Source organism: Salmo trutta, chromosome 21 (genome assembly GCF_901001165.1).
Source record: "Salmo trutta chromosome 21, fSalTru1.1, whole genome shotgun sequence".
NCBI lineage: Eukaryota > Metazoa > Chordata > Actinopteri > Salmoniformes > Salmonidae > Salmo > Salmo trutta.
Window position 1 is genome coordinate 45,124,738 of NC_042977.1, and position 18,896 is coordinate 45,143,633.

General features: G+C 43.0%; 2 protein-coding genes across 3 annotated transcripts; one reads left to right on the plus strand and one right to left on the minus strand.

The window, feature by feature from the left end:
* Positions 1 to 449: 449 nt before the first annotated feature.
* On the plus strand, positions 450 to 7,609 carry lrrc42 (leucine rich repeat containing 42). Of its 2 annotated transcripts, none has more exons than XM_029705918.1 (7): positions 450 to 1,032; positions 1,229 to 1,360; positions 1,859 to 1,977; positions 2,242 to 2,327; positions 3,533 to 3,646; positions 5,095 to 5,179; positions 6,961 to 7,609. In XM_029705918.1, the coding sequence occupies exons 1-7, from the start codon at positions 620 to 622 to the stop codon at positions 7,308 to 7,310; spliced, it is 1,299 nt and encodes a 432-aa protein (XP_029561778.1). In that variant the 5' UTR covers positions 450 to 619; the 3' UTR covers positions 7,311 to 7,609. The 2 variants fall into 2 exon arrangements, with proteins under 2 accessions (XP_029561778.1, XP_029561777.1); XM_029705917.1 differs by having other exon boundaries at positions 453 to 1,032; positions 1,856 to 1,977.
* Positions 7,610 to 7,700: 91 nt separating this feature from the next.
* Positions 7,701 to 15,287, minus strand: LOC115156474 (low-density lipoprotein receptor class A domain-containing protein 1). The gene is made up of 6 exons (XM_029703896.1): positions 15,198 to 15,287; positions 14,362 to 14,401; positions 13,970 to 14,119; positions 10,832 to 10,969; positions 8,792 to 8,920; positions 7,701 to 7,889 (listed from the first exon to the last, which is right to left on the minus strand). The coding sequence occupies exons 1-6, from the start codon at positions 15,285 to 15,287 to the stop codon at positions 7,732 to 7,734; spliced, it is 705 nt and encodes a 234-aa protein (XP_029559756.1). The 3' UTR covers positions 7,701 to 7,731.
* Between the last annotated feature and the right edge of the window lie 3,609 nt (positions 15,288 to 18,896).

The window sequence follows — 18,896 nt, forward strand, 5'->3', positions numbered from 1 at the left end:
AAAAAATAAGTTATAAGAATCTTTCTGTTTGGACGTTAAATGACGAGACAGAGGCATTGACGCGAGTAACCAGTCTTGTTCAGTACATCGCAACACTTCCGGGTATCGGAAAGCACAACAATAAAAACACAGTAATTAACATTTACCAACAGGTGGCATCACTGTGCCATCTTACACCCATAACACTTTCTTTCCTATGACTTTTAAATCTTTCAACTGACTTTTCTACCTATAACTGAGTTTATAATAAAACTTTAGTTTATAGTTAAGTCTTTTATTTGTTGTATTTAGTAACTTATCTCTTGTCTTTTGTGAGTTTTGTTGTATGTTGAAGTATTGTTGTACTAAATTGACGGAGCAAAATACATGTTTTTTTTTCTTCTCCTCCATGAATTGTAGGTTATCAACGTGAGGGACCTTTTATTGTGAAGGACGAATTAATACATTTACCCGAGACGTCATTTTAGGCCCAGTTCAACCGGAATTATTCACGGAAGCTGGCAGTCGAACATCTCGTTAGCTAACTTTTTTTGTTTGTTAAAACGACTTGATGGTTAGCTACTGTAGCTAGATGAATTGGTGTGGAAAGACGTTAAATTCGTAGTAAAGTCTTATAAAAATGAGCGACCTTGACTCTGGTATAGTGTATGTGCGCGACAGAGGACAGCTTCGTCGCGTCAATAACATTGTGCTCGCTGAGACGAAGCCGCCTTCATCATCATCATCATCATCACATAGAACAACAAACCCTCTGGCGTTGAAAAAAGAGCACTTCGTCTTCACCTATAATAAAGAAGGCAGTTTGAAGTACACTGCCAAATCCCTTTACGACATATCTCTGTTGTTTGTAGCGTACAATATCAACCATGTCGATTCTCTCAAAGGATTTCCTGAACAAGTAGGGGACAGACTGTTCGCCGCCGCGGAGGAAAAACAGATATTTTCCGATCCCGATGCAGCCCCTAGGGCTCTGCAGTTGTTCAGTGATGCATACGGGGACATAGTGCTCGGGTCACTTTGTTTACGGCATAGGTAAGGCAGTATTGGCAGTGGACAAAGCTTGGTTATAAACACCTTCCATGCCACATTGTTGCTAGCCTACTTACTCCACTTTGTAGTACCACCAACATTATGTAACCTTCAACCTACAGCCCATTTAGGAACTTGCAATGCACTTAATTTACAGTTCATACATGGGCTGGCTACCTGTTGCCTTATTTCCTCACAGGTTTCCCTTGCTGTCTGAAAAGCTGGAAGAGATCAAAACGTTTCACAGTCTGAAGTGCCTGGATCTCTTTGGCTGCAGACTGGGAGACAGCCACGACATCTTCCAACATCTTACATCAGATGCATTGTCCAGGTATGAATCACTTTTTTGTTTTGTTCTATTGTACAGTACAATGCCTAATTAATTCACTGAGGCTGGACTGCAAGTGTGTGATTGACCCTGACGCGTCTTTAGCAGGCAGATTTCAAATGGTTCTGTGTGGTGGTTCGCCTAACCATATTGGGCCCTCGAGTGGCGCAGCGGTCTAAGGCACTGCGTCTCAGTGCTAGAGGTGTCACTACAGACCCTGGTTCGATTCTGGGTTGTATCACAACCGGCCGTTATTGGGAGTCCCATAGGGTGGCGCACAATTGGCCCGGCGTTGTCCGGGTTAGGCTGTCTTTTGTAAATAAGAATTTGTTCTTAACTAACTTCCCTTTTTTTAAATATAATAACCCACAATCGTAACCTCAACCAATTTAGGTCTCTATGCCTAAGCTTTCGATGTGCGTGCTGAGTATCCACTTCCGTGTCCTGTGTCTCCCCAGCAGCCTGGTCCAATTGTAGTTCTCCTCTCCTTTTTCTCAGTAGTCTGGTCCAGCTGTCCCTGGGTGGTAACAGCCTGTCAGACCAGGGTCTCCAGAGACTGACAGCCCCTGTCAGGATGATGAGAAGGGGACTGAGACACCTACAGATACTGGACCTGTCCTGTGAGTAGTTTGTTATGGGGGCATCTCAATAGTGTAGCATGGCTTCCTAGTCTTATCTTTTGTTATTTGCACGGCTAGGAAGGAAATCTGAATCGTGAAAGCAGATTCTTCTTAAGGATGGCATACATGTTTCATGATTTCATCTGTCCTGTTCTTTTCCAGCTTGTGAAGATGGAGGGGAGACAAGGACAGATAGTCTTAGATGGTCCATGGGACCCACAAGCATAGGTCTAAACCAGTTGTTTTCACTTCTCTTTCCAAAAGACAACCCGATCACTGAGAAAGCAGTTGGATATCTCACATGCCTCCCAAAGCTACAAGGTCTTGATGTATCAGGAACTAACATAAAGGTGAGAAGGTTTTGACTCTGTACTTCTCTCTGTCACAAGTCCAGGGCTCCTGACGAACATCTTCCCCTAGTGGTATTGGTGCCTCTAAGATTTTCAGTTGGGTGGCACCAGCCTATGCACGTAATAGAACATTTTAGTATATGAAGTAATTCAATGCTTTATTAAAAAGTGTAGTAGACTACAATAATTACGTTTTTGTCATTTTCATGTTATGATTTGAAATATTTGAGTGTGGAACATAATTTAGTGATTGTCATGCATTTTGACTTGACAAATTAGGCTATTTGTTATATTTTACTGTTAAAATAGAGGTCCAGAATTGTCATTTCAAAAAATTTTTTTTAGGTTCAATAGAGATGAATTAGCCTGCGTCTTATTGCTCACTAATATCGTAGGCTAATTTTAATTGGGGCTAATTTACCACCTGAGTAAGTGAAAACTCAAAACACATTAGTAAGATCGCTGACGCTAACTCTAAAGATATTACCCACTGCTAGTAGCCATGTATTAATCTAACAGTACATTTTGAATGTCTTAAATGTTGTAGCCTATTGCCCAGTGAGGCAGTGAGGCCTATGCAATCCCAGTGAGGCCTATGCAATCCCAGTGAGGCCTATGCAATCCCAGTGAGGCCTATGCGCATTTCGCATGGTCCGTATCTCAAAGCCATATCAAATATGTTGGTTGTAAAATAGTTGCTATTTAGCTCAAAATTGAGAGCTGAGGAGAAAATAACCTACAGAAATCTGAACCTCCTTTCTTCCACGGTGACATGATAGCTGTGTTTTCCGTAGGATAGGATTTTGAAATGTTATACAATCAGAACACTTTTTTTTTTTTGTCTCCCGGAGCATTTTATTTCCCGGGGAAAGGGAGCGTGGCTCGCTGGCACACAGCAGCAGGCCCCAGTGAAAAGGGACAGGCAGATCACTTTTTCATTACAGGAATCATGAGAATAATGTACTATTATACTGTTTGACCAAATCCATGGCTTTAGCTTTGTATAAAATAAGGTGTTTTTGTGTGAGGTGACCATGTAAAATGTGCAGCTCGCACCGTCTGGAGCCCTTCACAACACCATAGCTAAGATTCTATTCTGACCCTAACTGACCTCTTTGTTTCCTATCTGTAACATGTCTTCCACAAGATGGCACCACTGATCCCTAACAGAACTGAGAGTGAAATGTATACTATTTGATTCGCAGGTTGGCCCGTCATTCAAGCAGACCGTGAGGAACACCATGGGGTTGGTCCTGTCTGAGAAACTACTGGAGGCCTTCGACCACTCCTGTTGTAAAACACAAGGCTGGGCAGAACAGGTAACACTCCTGTTGTAAAACACAAGGCTGGGCAGAACAGGTAACACTCCTGTTGTAAAACACAAGGCTGGGCAGAACAGGTAACAGTCCTGTTGTAAAACACAAGGCTGGGCAGAACAGGTAACAGTCCTGTTGTAAAACACAAGGCTGGGCAGAACAGGTAACACTCCTGTTGTAAAACACAAGGCTGGGCAGAACAGGTAACAGTCCTGTTGTAAAACACAAGGCTGGGCAGAACAGGTAACAGTCCTGTTGTAAAACACAAGGCTGGGCAGAACAGGTAACAGTCCTGTTGTAAAACACAAGGCTGGGCAGAACAGGTAACAGTCCTGTTGTAAAACACAAGGCTGGGCAGAACAGGTAACAGTCCTGTTGTAAAACACAAGGCTGGGCAGAACAGGTAACAGTCCTGTTGTAAAACACAAGGCTGGGCAGAACAGGTAACAGTCCTGTTGTAAAACCAAGGCTGGGCAGAACAGGTAACAGTCCTGTTGTAAAACACAAGGCTGGGCAGAACAGGTAACAGTCCTGTTGTAAAACACAAGGCTGGGCAGAACAGGTAACAGTCCTGTTGTAAAACACAAGGCTGGGCAGAACAGGTAACAGTCCTGTTGTAAAACACAAGGCTGGGCAGAACAGGTAACAGTCCTGTTGTAAAACACAAGGCTGGGCAGAACAGGTAACAGTCCTGTTGTAAAACACAAGGCTGGGCAGAACAGGTAACAGTCCTGTTGTAAAACACAAGGCTGGGCAGAACAGGTAACAGTCCTGTTGTAAAACACAAGGCTGGGCAGAACAGGTAACAGTCCTGTTGTAAAACACAAGGCTGGGCAGAACAGGTAACAGTCCTGTTGTAAAACACAAGGCTGGGCAGAACAGGTAACAGTCCTGTTGTAAAACACAAGGCTGGGCGGAACAGGTAACAGTCCTGTTGTAAAACACAAGGCTGGGCGGAACAGGTAACAGTCCTGTTGTAAAACACAAGGCTGGGCGGAACAGGTAACAGTCCTGTTGTAAAACACAAGGCTGGGCGGAACAGGTAACACTCCTGTTGTAAAACACAAGGCTGGGCGGAACAGGTAACACTCCTGTTGTAAAACACAAGGCTGGGCAGAACAGGTAACAGTCCTGTTGTAAAACACAAGGCTGGGCAGAACAGGTAACAGTCCTGTTGTAAAACACAAGGCTGGGCAGAACAGGTAACAGTCCTGTTGTAAAACACAAGGCTGGGCAGAACAGGTAACAGTCCTGTTGTAAAACACAAGGCTGGGCGGAACAGGTAACACTCCTGTTGTAAAACACAAGGCTGGGCAGAACAGGTAACAGTCCTGTTGTAAAACACAAGGCTGGGCAGAACAGGTAACACTCCTGTTGTAAAACACATTTATGGTACTAAAGTAGTTTATTGATAACTTGTTTTATTTGTATGGCATGTATGTTTGTGACAGGTTGTAAACCAGTGGGAGTTGAGTGCAACAGAACTGCCCAAACTACTGAAGATCAAAGAGTCAAGAACATCAGCTATTCGCTTTTGTAAGTGTTAACATCCTTTGTATTTACACTGCGTACACAATTATTAGGCTAATTATATTCCTCGGGATTCATTTTATTGTTGAACAAACACAATGCTCTCAGTCAATCCAAAATGTTATTGAACCTCAAACCTGAATGTTTAACAAAGGAAAAGTGAGTTTTGTCTTTCTCAGTGTGCACAATTATTAGGCAACTAAATTACAAAAATAATTTCTCTCAACTCACTTGTTTATTCTCAATTGTTAGAGTAAGTGTAACAGATAAGTAACACAAAATGACAATTATATAACATTTTTGGCCTTTCAAAAATATTCAGTGACCAATATAGCCACCCTTATTTTCAATAACTGCCATGAGCCTTCCATCCATGGAGTCTGTCAGTTTCTTGATCTGTTCACGATCAATTTTCGCTGAAGCAGCAACCACAGCCTCCCAAATGCTGTTCAAAAAGGTGTATTGTTTTCCATCACTGTAAATCTCACGTTTGAGAAGGGCCCACAAGTTCTCAATAGGATGTAAGTCAGGTGAGGAAGGGGGCCAGGTCATTATTCAGGCATCTTTGAGGCCCTTGCTGGCTAGCCAAGCAGTGGAGTACTTGGATGCATGTGATGGAGCATTGTCCTGCATAAAGATCATGACTTTCTAGAATGCTGAGGACTTCTTCCTGTACCACTGTTTGACGAAAGAATCTTCCAGAAACTGGCAGTAGGTTTGAGAGTTGAGCTTCAGTCCATCTTCAACCCGAAAAGGTCCAACTACCTCATCCTCAATGATAGCAGCCCATACCAGTACCCCTCCTTCACCTTGCTGGCACCTGACTCAAAGTGGTGCCCTGTGTCCATTACTGATCCAGCTACGGGCCCATCCATTTGGTCCATCAAGAGTCACTTTCATTTCATCTGTCCATAAAATCTGTCTTCAGGTATTTCTTTGCCCAATCTTGACGCTTCAACTTGTGAATCTTATTCAGTGGTGGTCTTGTTTCAGTCTTCTTGACCTTGGCCATGTCTCTGAGCTCTTGACACCTTGTGCTTCTGAACACTCCAGGTAGGTTGCAGTTCTGGAATACGGTGGCACTGGAGGATAATGGGTTCCTGGTAGTTTGACGTTTAATTCTTCTCAAGTCTTTTGCAGTTAATTTGCACCTTTTCTTCTCCATGCATTTTTTGCGCCCCAGTTGACTATTCGCAACAAAACGTATGAATGTCCGGTGGTCACAGCTCAATAGTTTAGCTATTTAAAGTGTCGCATCCGTCTGAAAGGCATTTTACATTTTTGGCTTTTCAGTGTCAGTTAAATTTCTTTTTTGGCCCATTTTACCTGAGGTAATGAGGCTGCCTAATAATTATGCACACCTTGATATAAGGTGTTATTCACTTTCGCCACACCCTCATTACACAAATACATATCACCTGAAAATGATTCAATCCAATAAGCATTCAAGTTTATATGGTTTGGAGTTCGAAAATGAAAATAGAAACAATGATAAGATCAGAATACTCACTTGCCTAATAATTGTGCACGCAGTGTACATCACCATTTTTAAAGCTAACCAGGTCCGGATCTGTATGTTCTTTAGCCAAATCGGACAGTCGTAGCCATGCCATACATGTCAGAGGTTAAGGGGAATTGGCTATAAGCACATTCTGATCTGAACCAGGCTATTTTCTAAGCTAGTCTGTCTCTGCAGTGGCCAGTTTGGTGCTGTTTTTATAAACAAGATCTGGCTGTCAGTACAGGTGCTGTTGTTTTAAACAAGACAAATACTATTTGCTCTTCAGTTGGCAGAGAGAAGTTTGTCAGAGGAATCCTGAGCGCATCACCTCTGATCCAGGATAAAGAACAAGACAAGACCAGGGAGAGGATACATTTGTATAAACCAGCAACGAGCACACACACACATCAGACCCAATGCACAGGGGCTAAAAGTGGACAAATTAAGCACTCGTCACTCAACAGCATTGAAATCGCAGGGTCCGCCAACGGACATGTAAAACCCTGTTCACAGAACAAGAAGAGGCCTCGTAAACACCAGGTCGGGGACAGTGGTCATCACAGCCCTCCTGTTAAACGTGCTTCTTCATCACCAGCTCTCACAGCAGGCGATATAGATCTACTCAACAGTTACTGATGCTTTGTCTCCTTCTCCGTAGCCGAGGTCCACAGTCTCCGTGTGTGTGTGTGTGTGTGTGTGTGTGTGTGTGTGTGTGTGTGGCGTGACAATGCACTGCTCAATTTGAACTCTTCCTGATGTAATGCATCCAGCAGAGTTCAGCTTCCACCTCTAGGTTAGCTTTGGTGTTTTTTGGTTTTGTTTAATTGCACTCCTTAGCTGGAGGAACACTTGGAGTGTTTTCTTAGTCAATCTGTTGCTTATTTACGTTTTTTAAACTTTTTTACAAATAAAATTTGATTGTTTTATTATTGTAACTGTTCCAAGATTCTGATCATTGGTGTGGATCCAGTCTCTGATGACAATGTTCACATGGCTGGAGTATACACCTTGGATTTGGTTCAGAGATTAGGGGATGGGGATGGATGTGGCAGTTAGTCTAGCAGGTTAAACTTTTGGGGCAGGTGTACTCGTCAGACCAGTCGTAGCAGTGCTGGCGTCCATCACGGCATAGACAGCGAGGGATGCAGGAACAGTACTGGAAGTCCACGGGTATGCAGGACCACCAGTACACACCACAGGGGGCACAGCCAGCATCTGTAGAGGGGAGATGAGAAGCACAGGCCACCTCTCCGTCACTGTGTGTCTGAATATAGGAGGTTGGTAAACACAGTCTATTACATACAATTTGATACTGAAATAATGTCTCGTTGAAGAAAAACTTATTCCAAGGATCAGATATAGCTAATTTTCCATTTTTTAAAAGAGTTTATTCAAGCAATTGCAAGGAAGTTAACTCTCCAGATATACTGGGGAGGAACATAAAAATGTACAAATTACCTAGTCATTTATATACATCACCTACACAAAGAACTGCTTACGTGAGCGAAAAACGTTCCTTCGCTCCACTCCCTGTTTTAAAGCATTAAAACAAATAAAAGCAGGTTGTAACCAGTTTTCATAGCCCACATGTCTTAAGATAGCAGAGTTATATGATGGGGACAGTCTAAACAGACAACAAGAGTTCAGCCTGGTTGCTATGGAGACAATAACGAATCCCTCCTTTGTGTATGAAGAGGTTACTGGACTGCAGGGGAAACAACCAGAGAGTAGCACCATTCAACTTAAGCATTTTTGTACCATTTAGACTGTAACATGTACTCCCGCTAACCTTGCGATTTATTTATATATATCTGGTACTATCCCCAAGGTTTGGATGGCGGCCCATCTTCAAAGGTGCTGACCCTTGTGACCTAAATAATTACTGCCCTATTTCTAACTGTTCTTGCCTAGCATCGCAGTGCTAGAGGTGTCACTACAGACCCTGGTTCGATCCCGGGCTGTATCACAACCGGCCATGATCGAGAGTCTTATAGGGTGGCGCACAATTGGCCCGGGGTAGGCTGTCATTTCTTAACTGACTTGCCTAAATAAATAAAGGTTAATTAAATACGACTGTAATCTGTAGGCGACTCGGCAATTTGAATAATACAACTCACAAGGCCCAATCTCATCAGAGCAGTCCCCACAGTCGTTGAAGTTGTTACACTTCTTGTCAGTAAAGACCCAAAACTGAGGGTTTCCACATCGAAACACAAGACCACCTGGAAGGTTGTTGGGGAGATCACCTGAAAGGAAAAGTATGGACATGTTTACTTAGAGCAGAGGTTCTCAACCTGAGGTTCTAGTCCCCCTGAGGTTCTAGTCCCCCTGAGGTTCTAGTCCCCCTGGGGTTCTAGTCTCCCTGGGGTTCTAGTCTCCCTGGGGTCCTAGTCCCCCTGGGGTCCTAGTCCCCCTGGGGTCCTAGTCTCCCTGGGGTCCTAGTCTCCCTGGGGTCCTAGTCCCCCTGGGGTCCTAGTCCCCCTGGGGTTCTAGTCCCCCTGGGATCCTAGTCTCCCTGGGGTCCTAGTCTCCCTGGGGTCCTAGTCTCCCTGGGGTTCTAGTCCCCCTGGGGTCCTAGTCTCCCTGGGGTTCTTAGGAAAATGAATAGCATTGGTTTTGCTAATAGCTGCTTTACCGAGGAAAGGTTTGCCTTACAATAGCTAGGTTTTACATCCAATTGGCGACAGATTTTCATGCAAATATTCTAGAATCTGCATAAAGAAAATATTTGCATTTTCCCACCAGTGGTGTTTCCACCAACCTGGCTTGTTGCTGATAAATCAGTACCTGATGACGCAGGGCACATAAAATGTACCTTTTCGCTTAAGTTTTCTTATACCGAATAAAAAAAATCTGAAGTTCAATATGTTTCCGTAACATTTTCAATTCTACCGATAATTTTGTCACAGACTGTTAAATAGCAAATGTGCTTACTCTGGTCTTGCAGCCGGTCTTGGCATATGCGCTCTAGCCAACAGTTCAGTGACAGTGCGGGTAGACTAGTCTACGTGATGAGATTATGGATAAGAGCAAAACTATTTTTATTTGTCAAATGGCAGTCAAGCATCGATCATCATGTCACCAGAATAAGACCCTCAATATTTATTAGATAGGAGCAAAAAGATCACGGTGCACTTTCACCACCCTGTGAAGTTTATCAGAATTTATTCCACCTGTAGCCTAATGAATCTCCGCGCTGACAAGGTAAAAATCTGTCTTTCTGTCCCTGAACAAGGCAGTTAACCCACTGTTCCCCGGTAGGCCGTCATTGCAAATAAGAATTTGTTCTTAACTGACTTACCTAGTTAAATAAATGTTAGACACCACACTGACCAAAACATTTTGTTTGCATTTACGTATGTCCCCATTACCAGTAAAACAATCAAAACCTATTTATTTTACTTGCTGTGCTGTTTCGTTGTTCATCTGGTCAGTCGTTTCATTCTCAACCAGGATTTCTATGGAACGCCGTTTGGGTCTTTGCGTGTCAAATAAGCTTGTTGACCAATCAGGACCTGAATATGACTGCACGTTAACGCGTTCCTACGTTTGTTACGTAGTTATTACACATTGATTACACCATCACTCGTAGTAAAGTTGTCTCGCGCACCTATAGTGCTTGTCCTAAAAAAAAGCTACCTAGCTCATGGATGCAAGCAATGTTTACCTTTATTTAACTAGGCAAGTCAGTTAAGAACACATTTTTATTTACAATGACGGCCTACTTCGGTCAAACCCAGACGATGCTGGGCCAATTGTGCGCCACCCTATGGGACTCCCAATCACGGCCGGATGTGATACAGCCTGGATTCGAACCAGGTACTGTAATGACAAACCAGGTACTGTAATGTCTTGCACTGAGATGCAGTGCCTTAGACCGCTGCGTCCATGTGTGTGTGTTAACTATTTAACTGTACTAGAATGCTTAAAAGGCCGCTAAGATGTTAAATATCGGTTATCGGTACCAGGGTTTTTTATGGCAAGGAAAATATCGGATATTGACCAAAAATGTCATATCGGTGCATCACATCACTTATTACCATGAATGTATTTTTTTTTTATGATCGTGTTTGATAAAATGTATAAAATAAAGGTTAAATAAAAATAAATGACTAAAATGGAAAATAAATAAGAACATTATTGGAACAGTGACTAACTGCACATGTCTGTGTCTTCATCGGCTCCTTTGGGGCAGGTCACGACCCCGTTACAGAGGTCAGAGGGCGGGATACAGGTCACTCTGTCGTCACACAGGAAGCCTGTCGCATTGTCCGCTGTCCTGCAGACACGGTTTACTACAAGGGGACATTACAAACCCTCATTACTAGAACTGGGGATCAGTATCCACAAAGCATCAGAGTAGTATCACAGATCTAGGATCAGTTAGACCTTTCAGACCATAATGAAAGAACGGGGGGGCGCTGATCTTACATCAGCACTCTTACTCTGAGATGCTTTATGAATAGGGCCCTAAATCTTCACAACAAATAGGCCTACAAACCCAGGATGTCACTGAAGGGTAGTACACTGCTCAAAAAAATAAAGGGAACACTAAAATAACACATCCTAGATCTGAATGAATGAAATAATCTTATTAAATACTTTTTTCTTTACACAGTTGAATGTGCTGACAACAAAATCACAAAAATAATCAATGGAAATCCAATTTATCAACCCATGGAGGTTTGGATTTGGAGTCACACTCAAAATTAAAGTGGAAAACCACACTACAGGCTGATCCAACTTTGATGTAATGTCCTTAAAACAAGTTAAAATTGAGGCTCAGTAGTGTGTGTGGCCTCCACGTGCCTGTATGACCTCCCTACAACACCTGGGCATGCTCCTGATGAGGTGGCAGATGGTTTCCTGAGGGATCTCCTCCCAGACCTGGACTAAAGCATCCGCCAACTCCTGGACAGTCTGTGGTGCAACGTGGCGTTGGTGGATTGAGCGAGACATGATGTCCCAGATGTGCTCAATTGGATTCAGGTCTGGGGAACGGGTGGGCCAGTCCATAGCATCAATGCCTTCCTCTTGCAGGAACTGCTGACACACTCCAGCCACATGAGGTCTAGCATTGTCTTGCATTAGGAGGAACCCAGGGCCAACCGCACCAGCATATGGTCTCACAAGGGGTCTAAGGATCTCATCTCGGTACCTAATGGCAGTCAGGCTACCTCTGGCGAGCACATGGAGGGCTGTGCGGCCCCCCAAAGAAATGCCACCCCACACCATGACTGACCCACCGCCAAACCGGTCATGCTGGAGGATGTTGCAGGCAGCAGAACATTCTCCACGGCATCTCCAGACTCTGTCACGTCTGTCACATGTGCTCAGTGTGAACCTGCTTTCATCTGTGAAGAGCACAGGGCGCCAGTGGCGAATTTGCCAATCTTGGTGTTCTCTGGCAAATGCCAAACGTCCTGCACGGTGTTGGGCTGTAAGCACAACCCCCACCTGTGGACGTCGGGCCCTCATACCACCCTCATGGAGTCTGTTTCTGACCGTTTGAGCAGACACATGCACATTTGTGGCCTGCTGGAGGTCATTTTGCAGGGCTCTGGCAGTGCTCCTCCTGCTCCTCCTTGCACAAAGGCGGAGGTAGCGGTCCTGCTACTGGGTTGTTGCCCACCTACGGCCTCCTCCACGTCTCCTGATGTACTGGCCTGTCTCCTGGTAATGCCTCCATGGTCTGGACACTACGCTGACAGACACAGCAAACCTTCTTGCCACAGCTCGCATTGATGTGCCATCCTGGATGAGCTGCACTACCTGAGCCACTTGTGTGGGTTGTAGACTCCGTCTCATGCTACCACTAGAGTGAAAGCACCGCATTCAAAAGTGACCAAAACATCAGCCAGGAAGCATAGGAACTGAGAAGTGGTCTGTGGTCACCACCTGCAGAACCACTCCTTTATTGGGGGTGTCTTGCTAATTGCCTATAATTTCCACCTGTTGTCTATTCCATTTGCACGAACAGCATGTGAAATGTATTGTCAATCAGTGTTGCTTCCTAAGTGGACAGTTTGATTTCACAGAAGTGTGATTGACTTGGAGTTACATTGTGTTGTTTAAGTGTTCCCTTTATTTTTTTGAGCAGTGTATTTACTGCCATCTTGTGTCATATCAGTAACTGCATGCAATAGCACTCCATTACATGGATAAACAAGACAACAGTAAACATGTCGTCCCTTACGAATGATGCAGCTCACCCCCCTTGGGCCAATCAGTGTAATTTTGTAACTGACAGATCTCTATGGCAAGACTCATCATTCACCAAAGTTGTCAAAACCAGGCCAGTGGTGTCTGAGATATCTCGTGGGTTAGCTAGACTCGTTTCCCTAAGCATGTGCTCCAAATTTCAACACTCTGAGTCAAACACATCTTGAGATATAAACATGTGCCCGTTATAGCGCCACCGTGTGGTTAATATGAATGTTCTTGCATATGTTAAGTCTTGACATCGTTTGCGACATGTTTTTATTTATTTATGTATTTACAATATGAATATCCTTGACTTCTTAATGTGCCAGACCACGCCAACGTACATGTTGTTTTAAGTACTAGTCTGGAAAATATTGTGTCCATAGATGCCACATATCAAGTTTCGTGCAGATCGGACAATCGGTGCCAGAAGAGTAGCGTTTTAAGTGTTTTTTTATAAAATTCTAAATGGCGGAAGATCCATCATGGTGGACCTTATGGGTCCCTGAGTCAAATGTGTTCCTTATGAGGAGAGGGACTTACGTACGGAATTTCATGACTCAAACGGGGTGAGTGGTGTAACCTTTCAAAGTTAGCATTTTCAATCTATTGTTATAAACTGGGTGGTTCGAGCCCTGAATGCTGAATTGCTGACAGCCGTGGTATATCAGACTATATACCACGGGTATGACAAAACACGTATTTTTACTGCTCTAATTACGTTGGTAACCAGTTTATAATAGCAATAAGGCACCTCGGCGGGTTTGTGATATATGGCCAATATATCACGGCTAAGGGCTGTATCCAGGCACTCAGCGTTGTGTTGTGTGTAAGAACATCCCTTAGCTGTGGTATATTGGCCATATACCACACCCCCTCGGGACCTATTGCATAATTATAGTGCCACCATCTGGCCAATCAGTGTGATTTTGTAAAACATGCATCATTCACCCAAGTTTCGCCAGAATCGTGCCATTGCTGTCTGAGATATTGTGTGTGACTAGTGTACTAATGGACAGAGACATATCCACAGTCTCCTCCTCGATAATAGTGATCCAGCCGAGAAAGACCAGTGTGTTCATTTATCTTACCAGGAGGTGGTTTGGGGATCCCGAAGACCACGGCGAGTATAACTCCTACCACAGCCAGGACTGTTCCTACAGCTAGTATTATACTGGAGAGACAGACAGCTCGCCTGCTGCAGCACCCACAGCTAGGCCTGCAGCACTCTCCACAGCAGTCTGTGGACAGACAGACGGGAGAAAGACAGACCACAGCCCAGCGACAAATCCTGTACAAGTCTATTGTTATTTCTCAAATGGCATCCTATGCTCCGTTTAGTGCACTTCTTTTGACCAGAGCCCTGTATTGTTGGGATTTCTTGGGAGGTCCTGTGTGTATCATAATGTGGACCATAATTGGACCACACATTTAAAGCACACTATTTCTAAGTGATGACAGACAAATAAATAATTTGTCTTACCTTCATCAGGTGACCCCAATGAATGGTCATCCAACAGTCTCTGACATGGAATAACAAAGTGATACATTTTAAGTCCCAGGAAATATTTTCCAACATAGAGGAAATCATTGTTCCCGTATTGATGAAATTAAAATGATTCCATGGATGTTTACAAAAAAACCCACTATTGTTCCAAATTCTGTTCCAACGGACACTTCTGAGACATTACCTGCTGTGGGTGGGTCCGGTTAGATTTCATGTTGTAGCTCTTCAATATTCCCTATTCAACATATCTAAGCACTACTAAAGCACAGCTAAACTAGTTGCATAATACCATTATGGTAGGTAATTATAGGTAGGTTGATAGGTTCAGTGATAGTTACTTGGTTACCATTGAGGCATTGTGGAAACAACAGTTTCCCCTCAGTCACCTCACGCCAGTTCAGACATGCCCACAGTGACAAAGGTAAACAGAATCTATCCTTAAACAGTTAATAATAAACTGGGCACCAAGGCTCAATGGACTGACGTTTGAATGGGGAAATAGTTCTAAATCAGTTTTAGTGGTTTGTTTGTAGTCACTTAGAAAATGAAAAACCTTTGAATTGTTCTTTGCCATAGCTACTGTGTGTTTGAGGGTTTACGGTTGACCTAACAGTCAATATGGGAATACGGCTTTAAAGGAAATGCTACGTATTGGAGGTTTCACTATCAAAATAATGTTTAGACGAGCATTAAAAGAGAATTGAAATTGGATTTTCAGTGTACTTCCTGAAATGACTGGCATTGAAATGGAATTGAGCCCAACTCTGATCTCCGCCATGTTGGTTTGGCCCCTAGATGTTTAGATGTTAGACTGGTCCAGCCTCTTCCTCCGGCTTGGAGGGGATGACCAGAGAGGATGCTGGGTAAGGGGTCAGCAGCTTGTGGTCCTTGGCGTACTCCATGTATCCATTGATACTCAGTTTCTACAAAGACGGAAACATTTTATTTTCGATATTGAATGACTCTGGTTCCTTCATATCGCCATAGATTGCAAACTACTTTAATGACTTTTTCATTGGCAAGATAAGCAAACTTAGGGATGACATGCCAGCAACAAACGCTGACACTACACATCCAAGTATATCTGACCAAATTATGAAAGACAAGAATAGTACTTTTGAATTCCGTTAAAGTCAGTGTGGAAGAGGTGAAAAAATGGTTGTCTATCAACAATGACAAGCCACCGGGGGCTGACAATCTGGATGGAAAATTGCTGAGGATAATAGCAGATGATATTGCCACTACTATTTGCCACATCTTCAATATAAACCTACTAGAGAGCGTGTGCCTTCAGGCCTGGAGGGAAGCTAGTCATTCCGTTACCCAAGAATAGTAAAGCCCCCTTTAACTGGCTCAAATAGCTGACCAATCAGCCTGTTACCAACACTTTGTAAACTTCTGGGGGAAAAATGCTGTTTGTAGATAAATTGACAACAGAATTTCAGCACGCTTGTAGGGAAGAACACTCAACAAGCACAGCACTTACACAAATGACTGATGATTGGCTGAGAGAAATTGATGATAAAAAGATTGTGGGGGCTGTTTTGTTAGACTTCAGTGCAGCTTTTGACATTATTGATCATAGTCTGCTGCTGGAAAAATGTATGTGTTATGGCTTTACACCCCCTGCTGTACTGTGGATAAAGAGTTACTTGTGTAACAGAACACAGAGGGTGTTCTTTAATGGAAGCCTCTCAAATATAATCCAGTTAGAATCAGGAATTTCCCAGAGTAGCTGTTTAGGCCCCTTGCTTTTTAAAATGTATACGACATGCCGCTGGCTTTGAGTAAAGCCAGTGTGTCTATGTATGCGGATGACTCAACACTATACATGTCAGCTACTACAGCGACTGAAATGACTGCAACACTCAACAAAGAGCTGCAGTTAGTTTCAGAGTGGGTGGCAAGGAATAAGTTAGCCCTAAATATATCTAAAACTAAAAGCATTGGATTTGGAACAAAACACTCACTAAACCCTAAACCTCAACTAAATATTGTAATAAATAATGTGGAAATTGAGCAAGTTGAAATGACTAAACTGCTTGGAGTAACCCTAGATTGTAAACTGTCATGGTCAAAACATATTGATGCAGTAGTAGCTAAGATGGGGAGAAGTCACAGTCCCCAAGTTCAGAACAGACTATGGGAGGTGCACAGTATTACAAAGACCCATGACTACATGGAACTCTATTCCATATCAAGTAACTGATGCAAGCAGTAAAATTAGATTTAAAAAACAGGTAAAAAAAACATCTTATGGAACAGCAGGGACTGTGAAGCAACACAAACATTGGCACAGACACATGCATACACACACACACACGATAATACACGCACTATACATACACATGGATTTAGTACTGTAGATATGTGGTAGTGGTGGAGTAGGGGCCTGAGGGCACACGGTGTGTTGTGAAATCTGTGAATATATTGTAATGTTTTTAAAATTGTATAAACTGCCTTAATAATGTGGCTGGACCCCAGGAAGAGTAGCTGCTGCTTTGGCAGCAGCTAATGGGGATCCATAATAAATACAAATAGATATTCAGTTTCTACAAAGACAACAGAAACATTTTCAATTTTGTTCGTTCATATCCATTTGTTTTTTTGCATTTACGCAAAGATTTATGGGATATTAGAATACTAACACTTATATTTTCGGCCTAGGGGAAGACTTACCTCAGCTGGGATGTATTGAACTACAGCAGTTGCCATGGTATCACAGCAGATCCAGATGAGAACCAGAATAGACAGGATCAGAGTGGTGGTCAGGATCCAGAAGAGAACCAGAAAAGACAGGATCAGAAAGATCCATTGTGCGAGCCAGGGGTTCCTAGGATGAAGAATTGGCGCCCCATTGCATTTTTTGTGGGACAAAAAAAAATGCCTGGAATGTAAAATAAAGTTATTAACCGGTTCCCATGCTTTTTAAATAACGGTTCTGTTCTGGAACAGGATAGATCACGTTTGTTCCTGGTTCTGAATCTGTTCCTCGAAAAATGTTATTTTCCAGTATTCGGTTCCAACCCCTGCTTTACTGGTTGAGAACAGAAAACACACAGAGAGATTGAAAGAACAGGATCAGCTAGTCTGCAGTACCCCTGGAGCAGTTTCATTGGTTAAGTGCTTTGCGCAAAGGGCCCAATGGCAGAAGATGTGTCCTGTGAGAATTGGCCTGGAGAGACAGCTTGAAGAGGTTGTAGTTGTCCTCGTTGATGCTGCGGTCCACATACATGTCCCTGTTCCTCCCCTGGAAGAAACTACGCTGGTAGTCCTTGTACACCGGCTTCTCAAGCCTGGAACTGTGGCAGTAGATGGAAACGTTTCAATCAAAATTGTGTTTCACTTCATTCAGTGAAGATTCATACTAAGTAAATCCAAATTGTTGCAATACAACATTGTGTCATGATTTATTAGATAATGTCTCTGATGTCGTGTGGACAATGGTACAGTGAGTCCTTATGAGCAGGTAGCCTAGTGGTTAGAGCGTTGGGTCAGTAACCGAAAGGTTGCTTGATCGAATCCCTGAGCTGACAATGTTGAAAAAAATCTGTCTTTCTGCCCCTGAACAAGGCAGTTAACCCACTGTTCCCCGGTAGGCCGTCATTGTAAATAAGAATTTGTTCCTAACTGCCTTGCCTAGTTAAATAAAGGTTAAATATAAACTGGGATTCCCCCTTACGTTCCTCTTTCTGGAGCTCAAACGTCCCTATAGAAACTCAATCGTTGATTGTCGATAGACTTCGTTTCCCCTTCTTCCCTTAAAACAGCGCGTTATAATAAACTGAGCATGTTTAATGGAGTGAAGCTTGAACAGGGAAATCATTTTAGTGGGTGACTCAAGGCACTTCTTGGTAGAGGTCGACCGATTATGATTTTTTTCAACGCCTATACCGATTATTGGAGGGCCCAAAAAAAAACGATACCGCTTAATCGGCCGATTTTACAAAAATGTATTTGTAATAATGACAATTACAACAATACTGAATGAACACTTATTTTAACTTAATATAATACATCAATAAAATCAATTTAACCTCAAATAAATAATGAAACATGTTCAATTTGGTTTAAATAATGCAAAAACAAAGTGTTGGAGAAGAAAGTAAAAGTGCAATATGTGCCATGTAAGAAAGCTAACGTTTAAGTTCCTTGCTCAGAACATGAGAACATATGAAAGCTGGTGGTTCCTTTTAACATGAGTCTTCAATATTCCCAGGTAAGAAGTTTTAGGTTGTAGTTATTATAGGAATTATAGGACTATTTCTCTCTATACGATTTGTATTTCATATACCTTTGACTATTGGATGTTCTTATAGGCACTTTAGTATTGCCAATGTAAGAGTATAGCTTCCGTCCCTCTCCTCGCCCCTACATGGGCTCGAACCAGGAACACATCGACAACAGCCACCCTCGAAGCAGCGTTACCCATGCAGAGCAAGGGGAACAACTACTCCAAGCCTCAGAGCGAGTGACGTTTGAAACGTTATTAGCGCGCACCCCGCTAACTA

What these genes read in the sequence shown, in the direction of transcription:
- lrrc42 (XM_029705917.1), top strand. Translation starts at nt 620, where the DNA reads ATGAGCGACCTTGACTCTGGTATAGTGTATGTGCGCGACAGAGGACAG. An exon ending in CACAAGGCTGGGCAGAACAG is followed by an intron (nt 3,647 to 5,094) that starts GTAACACTCCTG and finishes TGTTTGTGACAG; the next exon opens with GTTGTAAACCAGTGGGAGTT. An exon ending in AACATCAGCTATTCGCTTTT is followed by an intron (nt 5,180 to 6,960) that starts GTAAGTGTTAAC and finishes TTTGCTCTTCAG; the next exon opens with TTGGCAGAGAGAAGTTTGTC.
- LOC115156474 (XM_029703896.1), bottom strand. Translation starts at nt 15,287, where the DNA reads ATGGAGTACGCCAAGGACCACAAGCTGCTGACCCCTTACCCAGCATCC. An exon ending in ATTGGGGTCACCTGATGAAG is followed by an intron (nt 14,120 to 14,361) that starts GTAAGACAAATT and finishes GTCTGTCCACAG; the next exon opens with ACTGCTGTGGAGAGTGCTGC. An exon ending in CTCTGATGAGATTGGGCCTT is followed by an intron (nt 7,890 to 8,791) that starts GTGAGTTGTATT and finishes TCCCCTCTACAG; the next exon opens with ATGCTGGCTGTGCCCCCTGT.